A 12,996-nucleotide genomic window follows, 5' to 3' on the forward strand; every position below is an offset into this window, starting at 1 on the left:
GTTCTCCTGGCCTTCTCAGCAAGTTCCAGGGCCCCTTAGGGATTAGGCCCACTCTCAGGTAAGCCTCGGTGTGCTCAAAGACTTGTCTTTCCTTCTGAGGCCCATTTTCTGAGTTATAAACTGCCAGTGGTCCTCTTGGGACCCACACCGAGTTCTGAATTTGAAGCTGATGCTCTTGGTCTCCCTGCTTGGTCTTCACCAAGTACAGTGAAGCGTTCTAGTGTGCTTCCTCCCGGAGCCTGGAGAGGGACAGGACCCTGAGGCCATTCAGCCGTGACTCTGACTTTATGTGGGTGATTGTCTCACTGACAGATGGCTAATGTGACCCATCTGGAGAGCATCCCTCCATCTCCTATTCATAGCTCTTCCCCAATCATCCCACTTCACACCTGAGTATAAAAAGTGATCTTTTGGGGGCCCTATTCAGTAAGTCACCACGCCCGGCTTCCCTCTGTGGCACCGAAGGACACCCCGTTGGAGTACTCCTTCCACACCCAGAAACAGAACAAATACCATAACAAGGGTTTGCAAAGGACGGGTCCACGTTCTCTGTCTGTTCCGGAGTTCGGTTGTTTCAAACACGGTTCTAAATTAAAGACTCACTGCTTGTTGTAATGAGAGTTGACTTGCTTAACATCAACTGACAAAGAATAAAATTGAAATGAGAGGAAGTGCCATCAGTCATTTCTTGTAGGCTGGTTAAGTTCAAGTACAGCCTGAGATTCAGCCCAATGTGAGTCTTGTCATGGCAGGTCAACCATGATCTGCAAATGCTTCTCTTCCCCAGCCTCTTCCCACACATTCTCCCTTTCCCCCTGACCCTGTCTAATCTGGTGCTCATGAGCACACTGCTTCTCCCTGCAGACGACCAGAGATGTGACCTTCGTCCCACAGACCTCTGGGGTGAGTGGCTGACGTGATATTCCTGGTTAGCCTGTGTTGTGAATTGAACTGTGCCCTTCCCCCCAAATTCATGTTAAAGTCCTAACCCCCGTACTTCAGAATGTGACTGAATTTGGAGATGGGATCTTCAAAGAGGTGAAATGGGGTCAGTAGGGTGGGCCCTAGTCCAATTCATTCCGAGGAGGAAGGAAGACCCTGTGAGAACACAGGGAGGAGACAGCCATCTATAAGCCAAGGAGAGAGGCCTTAGAAGAAACCAGCTCTGACAAACACCTTGGACTTCTAGAATTGTATGAAAACAAATTTCTGCTTCTTAAGCCCCTCAGCCCCTCAGTGGTATTTTGTTATCACAGACTCTGAAAACTAGCACCGTCTCCCATTCTCTCACCATGGCCTTTTCTCCCCTGCTCACTCACCGGGCCTGTGCCTCTGACATAGACTTCCACTTTAACACATACCCTGCCACCGAGGGATTCTTCAAGGGGCACACAGACAACCTGCCAGACACCCTGGCTTCTCAGTTACTTCTCACCCCAGGATCAGTGCTGGCTGAGGGTTCTTTGGATATCAAACCTGACACTGCTCCACCCCCATAGACCACAAATTCAAGTACTCCGTCCCCAGCCACATTGTCACCCATCTGGTTCGTCTGGCAATGACTAAAGTAGCCAGTCTGAGTTGGTCAGACTAAGTGTCTCTGGACCTTCTCATCTTTACTTCCTTTCCTTTTCAGCTGAAGTCCCACAGCCATCCATTGGGATTACAACGCTCTATTCCAACATCATGGGTGTGTCAATCTCTTCTTCTCTTAGCAGCCTGACATCACTCCAACCCGGATTTACCCAACTCTCTCTTTTCTCCATGCCTTCACCCGGGGAGTTGTTACACCCTGCTCTTCAGGTCCAACCTCCGTGCTCAACAATTCCACTGTTTCTCTGTTCAGTTTTCCCTGCCACCTTCTGCTTCAACTACCGAAACTCCCCCACCTGAACACCTTGCTCTCAACAAGAGAAGACAACTGTCTGAAGAGCTCCCTCAACTTTCCTCTGCGAACCCAGCACTCCAGCCAACATCTGCGCCCCTCCTTCACCATGGCGACACGGGCCTACTCCTCCACCTGTGCTCTGAGGCCCAGCCCCTTCCACTGTCTCAGGAAACTTCTCTTCAGAGCATCTTTCATCTTCAGTTTCTCACTTGGTACCAGACACTTCCAGTCAGCATTTTCAATTGCTCAAGTCTCTTCCAGAATTCTCCCTTGGGCCCTCTCTAGTCACCCCTCCATTTCTTCCCACCCCTTCCACAGCCTCCTTTCTTGAAAGGACCCTGCCTATTTCTCCACCTTTCCCTTAGGCTTTCAACCAGCTAAGCTGGTTTCTGCTTCCATCATCTACTGAAACAGCTCTGAGTCACCAACATGATGGCCATGTCTTTAGGGCTCATGGACTTGACACTCTAACCAGCCAGTTCCTTCTCCAGGTCCTTCAACGACTCCCCATTGCTTTTAGGATCAAGACCAAACTCTGGTACAAGGTAGGTTTGCCCCACCTGGTCCTGGGGCCTCAGCTCTCCCACTGTCCCCCAGCTCTTGGGCTTGGTCCTGTCCATGGTGGAGTCTCCCCACAAGCAATACTCTTTCTACCCTCATCAGCCTTCTCATCAGTTACCTCTTACTCGTCCTTCTGCACTCACTTCCTGCCTTGTCTCTAGTGAGGCTCCCTTGTCACTCGCTCTCATCACACCCCATATTTGCCCTGATATCAGCCTGGTTATTTGGGCATCACTAGCTTTGTACCTTTCTCTCCTCTAGACTGTAAGCTCCAGTGGGAAGGAGCCCCAACTGCTCTGTACCCCAGCAGCTGGCACAGCACACAGCACGCTGAATGAATGAACGAACGAAACCAAATCCAAACTAGACAAAGTCCCCCCCAGAAGGGTCTGGGCGTGACCTCTGTCACAGAGAGTGGCTCTGCTTTGCGGACCTGCCATTTTGAGCATTTCCCTTCATGCACAGACGCCCAGAGCCCAGCCCACCCAGCCCTGGACTTCCCTATGCTCCGCCACCTGTTTTTATAATAACGTTTTATTGGGACGCAGCCTCACTCTTTTGTTTATGTCTTGTCTGCATCTGCTTTCAGCTGCAATGGCAGAGCTGATTGCGACAGAGACCGTTTGGCTGCAAAGCCTAAAACATTCACCCTGAGGCTTTGAAGAAAAAGCTGCTGAGCCCTGGTATAGAGCACGGAGCAGGACACCTACTGTGTGCTGTGGGGAAAGTCGAGTAGGTGTGTCATGGTGACAAAGGGGTGGTTCAGGGTTTCGATCGGAGTGATTCTCTTATCAGCATCGATGGTCAGCATCTTCTTCAACAGGTCGATGAACTCCCGCCGGTCTGCCTTTTCCACCAACATGTCACTCCCTTCCAAGTCTGTGGTCATGTTCACCTGGAAGCAAGGAGGACAGGTTACCGGGACCCCGCTGTGCCTCCTCGACTCCCCTTACGCTCTGCAGCTCCATCCAATCTCTCAGCGCCCCCTTCTTCATTCCTACAGGGCGGTGTCTGCCCTTTGAAGGCACTGCCACCTGCCATTGTGCCCACAGGATATGGAGGGCTCTGCAGGAAAGGCAGGGGGAGGCCACACATGGGGAAGGGGCAGTCGCTGCCGGTACCTACGACATACGTAAGTTACAGGATGTGTACCCTCTCGTGATAATCAGTTAAATAAAAATGTGCCTCACATCATACCTCACGGAAGAGAACCATAAGGTGAAAAGAACTCCGGAGGTTGGTTGTAGAACAGTGTAAATGAACTTAATACTACTGAACTGGACAGTTGAGAATACTGAAATGGTAAATTTTGTGCTATGTGTATTTTACCACAATTAGAAACAACCAAGAGTACAAAATAAGATGCAAAAGGTTCATGTATTTAACCTTCGGAGGGAAATGCTGGGGCCTAAGTGCCCTCCCCCTCCATCTACAGTGTGCCGTCCTCTGTGGCCCTCTGAGTTGGGGCCGGGTCATTTCAGTGCCTGCAGTCACGGGGTCCCCTCTGCCAGACAAGCAGGGTGTTTGAGCAGAATTTTCTCTCTCAGATCAAGTCTCTACTAGCAAAGCCTTTAAGAGACTTGTTTTGTGGTGCTTCCTGCGTTTTCCAAGACATGCTCTGGAAAGCAATTTCTGTTTCCTAAGACAATCTAAGCTTCTAATCAACTGACAAGGATACTCGACTCAGCGTCATGATTTTGGGTTACACTTGTCTTCCGTAAGAGGGGTGCTGAATGTTTATTGATCTCTAGCTTTTCTTTTCATTGCTTTTAAGAAAAATTCACTCTGGGTTGCCCTGATTTGAGACTAGTCTTTACACTAAAGATAGCTGAAGTTCTAGCACCTTCTCTGGTTACAAAAGTGAGAGCCTGTGGCCCCTCTAGTGAGCTGAGAGAGACTGAGTGCGATGCATGGAATTGTGTCCCTGCAGAAGACATGTTTGAGCCCTAATGCTCGGCACCTGTGAATGTGACCTTATTTGGAAATAGAATGTGATCCAGTTAAAATGAGGTCAAACTGGAATAGAGTGGGCTGTAAGTCCAATGACTGGTGTCTTTATAAGAAAAAGAAGAGGGAGATTTAGATGCAGAGGCCAGAGGAAACACAGGCTGAAGCCACATGAAGAAGGAGGAAGAGATTGGGGTTGCAGGGACACTGAGCCCATCCAGGGGCCACCAGAAGCTAGCAGAGAGGCATGGGAGTTCCTTCCCAGAGCCTTTTGAGGAAACATGGCCTATTGGTACTTTGATTTGAAACTTCTAGCTTCTAGAGAATAAATGCCCGTTGCCTTAAGTCACCCAGTTTGTGGTACCTTGTTACAGCAGCCCTTAGGAACTAGCACAGAGTCAAGGGCATTAAACTCAAATGTACCAGTGGGCTTAAATTCTTCTCATGAAAACGTCAGTGAGATTGCCCAGTACTATTTCGCAAATGGAAACCAATAAACTGAAGCCATTTTTCAAGAGCTGGTGTAAGGCTTTAAAAATGTCCCACAAGCGGCCAGGCCCGGAGCAGCCGGGTCCGGTGCGGCCAGGCCTGGAGCAGCGGCTGCCAGGCTGGGTGCGGCCAGGCCCGAAGCAGCGGCTGCCAGGCTGGGAGCGGCCAGGCCCGGAGCAGCCGGTTCTGGTGCGGCCAGGCCCGGAGCAGCGGCTGTCAGGCTGGGAGCAGCCAGGCCCGGAGCAGCCGGGCCCGGAGCGGCCGGGCCCGGAGCAATTGGGCCCAAAGCAGCCGAGTCGGGTGTGGCCAGGCCTGTAGCAGCAACAGCCAAGTCCAGAGCAACTGGGTCGGGAGCGGCAGTGACCAGACACGGAGCAGCTGGTTGTGGAACGAACCAGAGCAACAGAGGCCAGGCCCGGAGCAGCCTGGCCCAAAACAGCTCGCTCCTCACCTGCCCCTGTCCCACGGTTGCCTCTCAGACATGGCTGGAAACTTTTGCGGGAACTTGAGGGTCTGCTGAATCAAGTGATGAAGGCTTATATCTGGATGTGTTGAGTTAGTATAGTGCTGGGGTGTTGATCTGTGAGTGCCTTGGGTGGGGCCTGGATGAGGCTGGTTGTCCTATTAGGAAATGTCTTTTGTGTGAAGTGTATCATTGGGCATGTGGAGGTATTATTGATATGAGAAAATGCTAAGTAACAGATTTGCTATCTGAAAAGGGATTTACTATCGGGGAAAGGGAGGGAGGAAGAGACTGAACATAAACTGTGCACCAATGGATGAGGATGAGGGGGCAGAGGGTGGGGTGGGAACCTGGTGGAGGGGGGAAGAAACGAGGAACCTGTGTAATAATATGAACAATAAAGATTGATTTAAAAAAAATAAAAAATAAAAATAAAAGTGTCCCACAACTCAGTGGTATTCTTCCTCAGGCTGGCAGGTCATGAGTCAAGGGTCAATCATGGCAGTTGAGTAATGTGGATTTCTACTCACCACCCTATATTGCTCTTGCAGAAGCCTTGCTGTGCTTGTTTTCTTTTTAAATATAAAATATATTAAAAAAATAAAAAATATTTTTATTGATTTTTTACAGAGAAGAAGAGAGAGGGATAGAGAGCCAGAAACATCGATGAGAGAGAAACATCGATAAGCTGCCTCTTGCACAACCCCTACTGGGGATGTGCCCGCAACCAAGGTACATGCCCTTGACTGGAATCGAACCTGGGACCTTTCAGTCCGCAGGCCAAAGCTCTATCCACTGAGCCAAACTGGTTTCGGCCTGTGCTTGATTTTTAAGGGCTGACATTGCATGCTCACCCATGGAGCTTACCTGGGCCATGTCATCTAAACAGTTGAAAATGTACTTTCTTGCTTCTTTTGACTTAATCCCCGTCTCTGCTTCATGGTCATCTGGTGTCTGGTCAAGAGAAGCAAAAGCCGATTGTGAATTACTTCCTGGTAACTGTGACTTAAAACCTCTACCCTCTGTTTCTCATGGAGGGTCTTTTCCCGCCTTTTGGAGAAGGAGACTTTGATTCCTCTTAAAGTGACCTGCATTCTAATTACTCTCCCTTCATCTTCCACACTCACTCATCCCCCTTCTTTCCTTCCCACAAACAAACACCTGTCAGGGGGCCTGCTCCGAGTCAGGTCTGTAGGATTCCAAGATGAACAGGAATGCAGTATCCACGAAAACCCTACATTTCCCCCTAATTTAACGGCTACGGTAAGATTCCATATGTAGAAAAGCAGAAGCCCTCTTCCACACATTTAAAAATTTAATTTAGTTTTTTATCAAACGTTTATGCGTACAGCTCTGCCTACGTGCCAGGCACCATTATAAAGCACAAGAACTCACTTAAGACACTTTACAACCATCTTAGGCAGATGATTACCAACCCGTTTCCAGAGGGAGAAACAGGAATAGAAAGCTTAGGAGCTTGCCAAGGTCACATGGCCAGGAGGCAGCAGCAGGCTCGGGGGCTGCTCTGTGCTGCCCCTCCGCCCGGGGCAGGGCACGCTCGTCCGGGACCCCACTGGCCTTGTCTAGGAAGCCGCTGTTCCCAGTGGCTATGTGTTTGTGTTTTTTGTTGTTGTCTTTCTTTCTTTCTTTCTTTCTTTCTTTCTTTCTTTCTTTCTTTCTTTCTTTCTTTCTTTCTTTCCTTTCTCTCTCTCTCTCTCTCTCTCTCTCTCTCTCTCTCTCTCTCTCTCTCTCTCTCTTTCTTGCTCATCCATGGATCTCAATGAAGTAAACCTCAAAATCTCATTCCAGGACAGCACCCGTGGAGAAGCTAAAGATCTAGGCTTCGATCCTGGGACAAGTAGGACCGAGGCTCTTAACTGAGATATGGACGTGAGCCCTGCCTCTCTGGCCTCATTCTCCTCCGCCCGGGACTCTTTCTACTGGACTGACCTTATGCCTCTCACAGCCATCAAAGGCCAGCCCTCCCACCAACAGACCACGAGTGCTCACTTGGCTCCCAAATCTCTCTTCGAAGTCTTTTGTGACTGTTGGCCACACGTGAACTTTGTTTTATTTATTTTTATGGATTTATCAGGTGACATTGGTCAATAAGGTTATACAGGTTTCAAGAGTACAATTCTATAACACATCCCCTGATACTGTATTCTGTGCTCACCATTCAAAGTCAAGTCTATTTCCCCTCACCCTCCTTCCTCTCTGATAATCACCATACTGGTGTCTGTGTCTGTAAGTTTTCTTTTTATTGATGCTAGAGAGGAAGGGAGAGGGAGGGAGAAATAGAAACATCTATGATGAGAGAGAATCATTGGTCGGCTGCCTCCTGCTGCCCCCTACTGGGGATAGAGCCTTCAACCTGGGTATGTGCCCTTGAACAGAATCGAACGCGGGACCCTTCAGTCTGTAGGCCAATGCTCTATCCACTGAACCAAACCAGCTAGGACATGTAAAAAAATTTTTTTTTCTTAATCCCTTCACTTCCCCCCCGCCCCAACTCTCCAATCCCTCTCCCCTATGAGTCTGTTTCTATTTTGTTTATTTATTTTGTTCATTAGATTCCACTCATTACCTTTAAATCATATTAGAATTTGGCTATGGTTTCTGTCAAAAAACCAAACCAAACAAAACACCCACCCACTCTCTTACAAAAAAGGAAGCACCAAAAATGAAGTAAGACACTTAAGACTAGCATTCTCCCCCCCCCCCCCCCCCAGGAAATTACGTTAATTTTTAACTCCTGAGCACAGAGAAAAGTGAAAGCAAAACGTGTTTTTATTGAAGTAAAACCACCCGAGTTCCCGGTGTGCAATGGTGAGTGGCAGCACCCGCCGGCTGGAGGAACCGACCCGCAGTGGGGCCCCGAAGGTGTGGCTGCCGGGGCTGTTTCCTGGGCCCGGAGACCATCCTCATCCTCAGGGTCCGGCTCACAAGCTCCTCTGGGGCCCTCGCCAGGCAGGGTTCAAGGTCCCTGCACCCTGCTCCTCCCAGGGGTAGGACACTTACGTGGGGGCCACGTGCTCGGCCTCCCTCAGGACTGGGAGCTCCTTTAGGGCAGGGGGTGGCGCATTTCTCTTCACACAAACCAGACAGGCCATCGGGTTCACCTAAGTGAATCCTGGGAGTTCAGCAGTCGGAGCTGGGACTTGAGCTTTGCAGGTGGCAGCAGCCAAGCAAAGCGGTGCTTTTGAACACTGAAATCCGTCCACACTACACATCACAACCGCCCTTCCCCCGGTGCGGGCTGCTGCCAAGAGCTCCCCACAAGCCGCCCGCCCCTTTTCCTGAACGCTGGGCCTTCGTGAGGGATGGAGGGGACGCTCTTCCTACCTTCAGCCTCCACAAAGGATACGGCGAGTCCGTGTCACGGTTGAAAAACCTCGTTGTCTTTGTCCCCGCGCTTAATAAATATTCAGCTGGCAAACCCTGTGTTTGTGAAATATACCGAATCTGCAAGAAAAGAGGAGAACGAGGTCAGGGAGCTTCCTGTCACCTTGCATGCGGTATATTAATGGCTCTAGTGCCTTTGAGAAAAAGACAATGTTACAGGGAAAGAAAGAAGTGAAAAATGAAAAAGGGGACAGAAAGAAGAATAAAGGGAGAAGAGCAAGGCTGAGGGAAGCAGGATCTGGGAGATGACATGAACCCCATCACCCGCCCGCGTGTCCTGTTCTCAGGGAAACAGCGACCGTCCGGAACAGCGGTGCAGCCGGACCCACCTGGTCGTACTCGGAGGCGCCTGGGTAGAGCGGCCAGCCCAGGAACAGCTCGGCGATGACGCAGCCCAGGGACCACATGTCGATCGCCTCACAGAACGGTAAGCCGAGGATGATCTCAGGGGCCCTAGGAGAGCAGAGAGGAAGAAAGCGTTAGCCGTTGAGGAATGCGGGAGTGACTTTGACACGAACTCCACATAAACCCTCTCTGTGAACCTCAGGGCCGTGGTTCCCACACTGGGTGGCAGTGACCCTCCCATCTCGGCTCAGTCCTCCCGTGAGCACTGGGCCCGGTCCTGGCTGCTCGGTGGCTCCAGAACAGACCCAGAGGGACCCACACTGCTGGCTCCATCCCCGTCACACTCCCACCAGAGGGACCAGAGTCCTTTAGAGGCACCCAGGAGCCAAAACCGGTTTGGCTCAGTGGATAGAGCATTGGCCTGCTAACTCAAGGGTCCCAGGTTCGTTCCGGTCAAGGGCATGTACCTTGGTTGTGGGCACATCCCCAGTAGGGTGCGTGCAAGAAGCAGCTGATCAATGTCTCTCTCTCATCAATGTTTCTAACTCTCTATCCCTCTCTCCTTCCTCTCTGTAAAAAAATCAATAAAATATATTTAAAAAAAAAATAGAGACACCCAGGAGCTTTCCTTTGTAAGAAAACTCAGGCAACCAATGTCTACAGAACGCCCAGCTTTTGCAAAAGAATTCTGAAATACAGGCATTCTATTTTCAATAACATACCATATACACAAGAGGCCTCCCCCAGAACAAAGAGATACACTATAATATCCACCCATGCCAACAACCCCTTTCTTAGGAGTTGGTATCCCACTTTCCCAAGGAAGTACTGTTTTTTATTAGCTTCTAAAAAGTTAGCCTCCCAAAAGGTCCGCCAGCCTGGCTGGGCAGCTCTGTGGGCTAGAGGGTTGTCCTGATACGACAAGGTTGCAGGTTGGATCCCGGGTCAGGGCACATACAACGATGAACCAACGAATGCATAAATAAGTGGAATGATGAAATGATGATTCTCTTTCTTTCTCTCTCAAATCAATCAATAAAAGTTTTTAAAAAGTCCTCTAATATTGCAATTGCAGAGCCATTTTCATGATTACGCAGTCTGATGTCAGTCAGAAGCCCACTCTGACCCGCTGCTGTGAGGAGCATGCTGTGCTTCCGGAGGAGAGCACTGGAGCTCAGAGAGCACATCACACAGAGGCAGTCCCCAAACCAGGGAGCACAGTGCCTCTTCTTTTCTCAGGACCTGCAAAGATCAGGTAGGGGTCCATTTAGGAGAAAAACAAGTTCAAAGCATGAGATGTGAATGCAGCTTGTGTTTCTAAGATGTGGCTCAAGGCACTCCGCTGCTCAAAACCCACATTAGCCCAATTCCTGTTTCCTCCAGAAAGTCCTCGCTTGATGAAGCGATGAAGACGGTGCTGCTCTCCTGCGCTTCCGGCAGCGGGAGTGGGCGGGGAGCTGGGAGGAAGGGCATGAGTGAAGCCACCTCCCCTCGCCTTGCCATCGGGAGCTGATTGTCCCCTCTCACACAACGCCCCCCGCCCCCCAACCTTGCTCCTATAAATTCACCCTCATTGCTCATCCTTTTCATCCAGATGACAGTACTGGACCACCAAAACCAAAACCAGAGTGTCTTATTACAAAGTCTGTATGTTCACACGTCCCAGTAAAAAGGAGTTTCTGTGCTGGGCGCTGGTAGAGAGCCGCAGTCCCTGTCTGGGCTGCCAGACGTGCTTTTCCCACAATGCAAGGCTGTCTCCCCAGGAGGGAGTTACTGTAGAGGCGGGTAGCTGCCTCGGGGCTACTTAATGGTCCTGTCCTGTCCTGTCCTGTCCTGTCCCTGTCCCCTCCCTGCCGGGCATCTTCTGCCAGCTCCTGGCCCCCTGCAGTCCTGGTTGTGACCATTTGTGTGACCACGGGAGGGCGCTCCTGTCCTCTGGCACTGACGCCCTGAGGAGCCTGGGATGGTTTTAAGTCACTGCTGGCCTGTCCTGTGTCACGGGCCTTCGATCCCACATCGGCCTAGGCCACTGTGCCCAGCATGCCCACACACACCGGGGCTCCGGAGCCACCTGACCACGGCGTGCCATTGGTGGGATTGCTGTAGTTAATCCCAGCTAGCCTCCCGCCACGCAGTTTCTTTAGAGATGGCTTTAAAAACCCACACCCCCCAGAAAAGAAGCACTCTCTGAAAAGAACACTGGAGGGAAGACTGCACGTCTGACGACGGGTGTCTGCCTCGCGGCTGCAGAGTCAGGTGTGCTTGCCTGCTCCCCGCACTCGTGGGGAAGAGTCCTGGTGTGGGCTCCGAGGAGCCTCCTCCGCAGGCTGCTTACTCCAGATCACGCACCTCTGACCCTGCGCCCTATTCCTGTCACCTGTGCCTTTGCCCCCGGTGGCCAGACACTCCGGTCTCCAGGTGGGTCTGGAGAACGGGCTGGTCTGGTTTCATGGGGCATCTGGACGTGACCATGGGCTGCTCTCCCTAGGATAGGGGTGTCGAACTCAATCAGAGAAGGGGCCAAAATCTAAAATCCAGCCTAAATCGCGGGCCGAATGGTTAACTGAACAGTCATAAACTGTCATTGTGATGGAAACGCAGCGGAGTGCAGTGATGACAGCACGGTGCGGGCCACATTGCAAGGCCTGGCGGGACGGATTTGGCCCGCGGGCCTTGTGTTTGACACATGTGCCCTAGGAGGTCAATCCACTGTTCTCAGGCCCCTGTTTCCAGCTTCTGTTCCCTGCGGACGTGCCAGGCAGAACCTAACAGATGAGCTTGCCTCACAAAGGGCACCTCGGAGACGTTCTCTGGCGAGAACAGCAGATAAGGTTTTTGTCAGCTGACGTTCCACGAGCAGCACCTGCGAAAACCACTGCCAGTCCTTTTCCCTCAGAAAGTGAAAGGACGGTGTTCGTGGTGCCATGCTGCGCACAGGGTCTTTTTCTTGCCTTGACCATAATGAATGAGCGCCAGGCTGGACGGTTGGGAGAGGAGAGAAACAGAGGGCACAGGCCTGCCCTGAAGGGCCCCGATGCTGGGAGGCAACACGGGAACACACACACACGTGATAGCAAACACTGAATACAAAACACACACAATGCGAAGATGGAGCTAATTCAAGCTCACAACCGTGCTCTAGCATCACCCTTTGAGAAAAAATAAAGCACAAACGCAAGAACAAAACACACCGAAAACAAAACAAAGCCTTCCTTAATCCTTTCTTCTCCCAGCAGCTGCTGCCCTACTTCTCTGTTCTCCCTCTAAAGCCTGATCTCCGAGAGTGACCTGCCTTTTCCGCCGCTCTGCCTCCCACCGTCTTCTCGCCTCCTCCACTGGGCCCTGCCCTCTGCTCAGCTCCTGTGCTGCGCTGGCCAAGGTCAGCAGTGACCACGCTGCTACTGCCATCGGCCAGCTTCTCAGCCCTGTGACCCGAGAGCGGAATTTCCTTCCCAGAGTCCACCATTCTCTCCACATCCATCCTGTCTCTCTGTGGGTGGCTTGTCCATATTCTTTGCTGACTTGCTTCTATCTGACTGCTACAAGATGGCAAACTCCTAGGACGCTTTCTCTTTTCTCTTTTCATCCTGGCTCCAGAGATTGTCATGGATTAAATGGTGTCTCTCTCCCCCACTGCACCCCCACCCCCACCAAAAAAAAAAAGACACGTTGAAATCCTTAGAACATGACCTTATTTTGGGAATGCGGTTACTGAAGATGTAATTAGTAAGAGGATGTCATACTAGAGTAGGGTGGGCCCCTAGTCCAATATAACTGGTGCCCCATAAGATGCAGGAAATCTGGGCGTAGGCACAGAGGGAAGACAGTCATGGGAAGGAGGATGCAGAGACAGGAGTCATGCTGCCAAAGGGATATCTGGAGCCATCAGAAGCTGGAA

At 51.0% G+C, this 12,996-nt stretch overlaps 1 protein-coding gene across 5 annotated transcripts in view; it reads right to left on the minus strand.

The window, feature by feature from the left end:
- Window positions 1-12,996, minus strand: part of HIPK2 (homeodomain interacting protein kinase 2) — a 167,991-nt gene that overhangs the window by 35,806 nt on the left and 119,189 nt on the right. For all 5 annotated transcript variants that reach the window (XM_036428548.2, XM_036428519.2, XM_036428562.2 and 2 more), the window contains exons 3-6: window positions 9,083-9,206; window positions 8,694-8,813; window positions 6,216-6,302; window positions 3,160-3,344 (exon numbers count right to left, since the gene is read on the minus strand). In XM_036428548.2, the coding sequence (XP_036284441.1) occupies window positions 3,160-3,344; window positions 6,216-6,302; window positions 8,694-8,813; window positions 9,083-9,206 (516 nt within the window). The remainder of the gene's footprint in view (window positions 1-3,159; window positions 3,345-6,215; window positions 6,303-8,693; window positions 8,814-9,082; window positions 9,207-12,996) is intronic.

Source organism: Pipistrellus kuhlii, unplaced genomic scaffold (genome assembly GCF_014108245.1).
Source record: "Pipistrellus kuhlii isolate mPipKuh1 unplaced genomic scaffold, mPipKuh1.p scaffold_m20_p_10, whole genome shotgun sequence".
In the NCBI taxonomy this organism is placed as follows: domain Eukaryota; kingdom Metazoa; phylum Chordata; class Mammalia; order Chiroptera; family Vespertilionidae; genus Pipistrellus; species Pipistrellus kuhlii.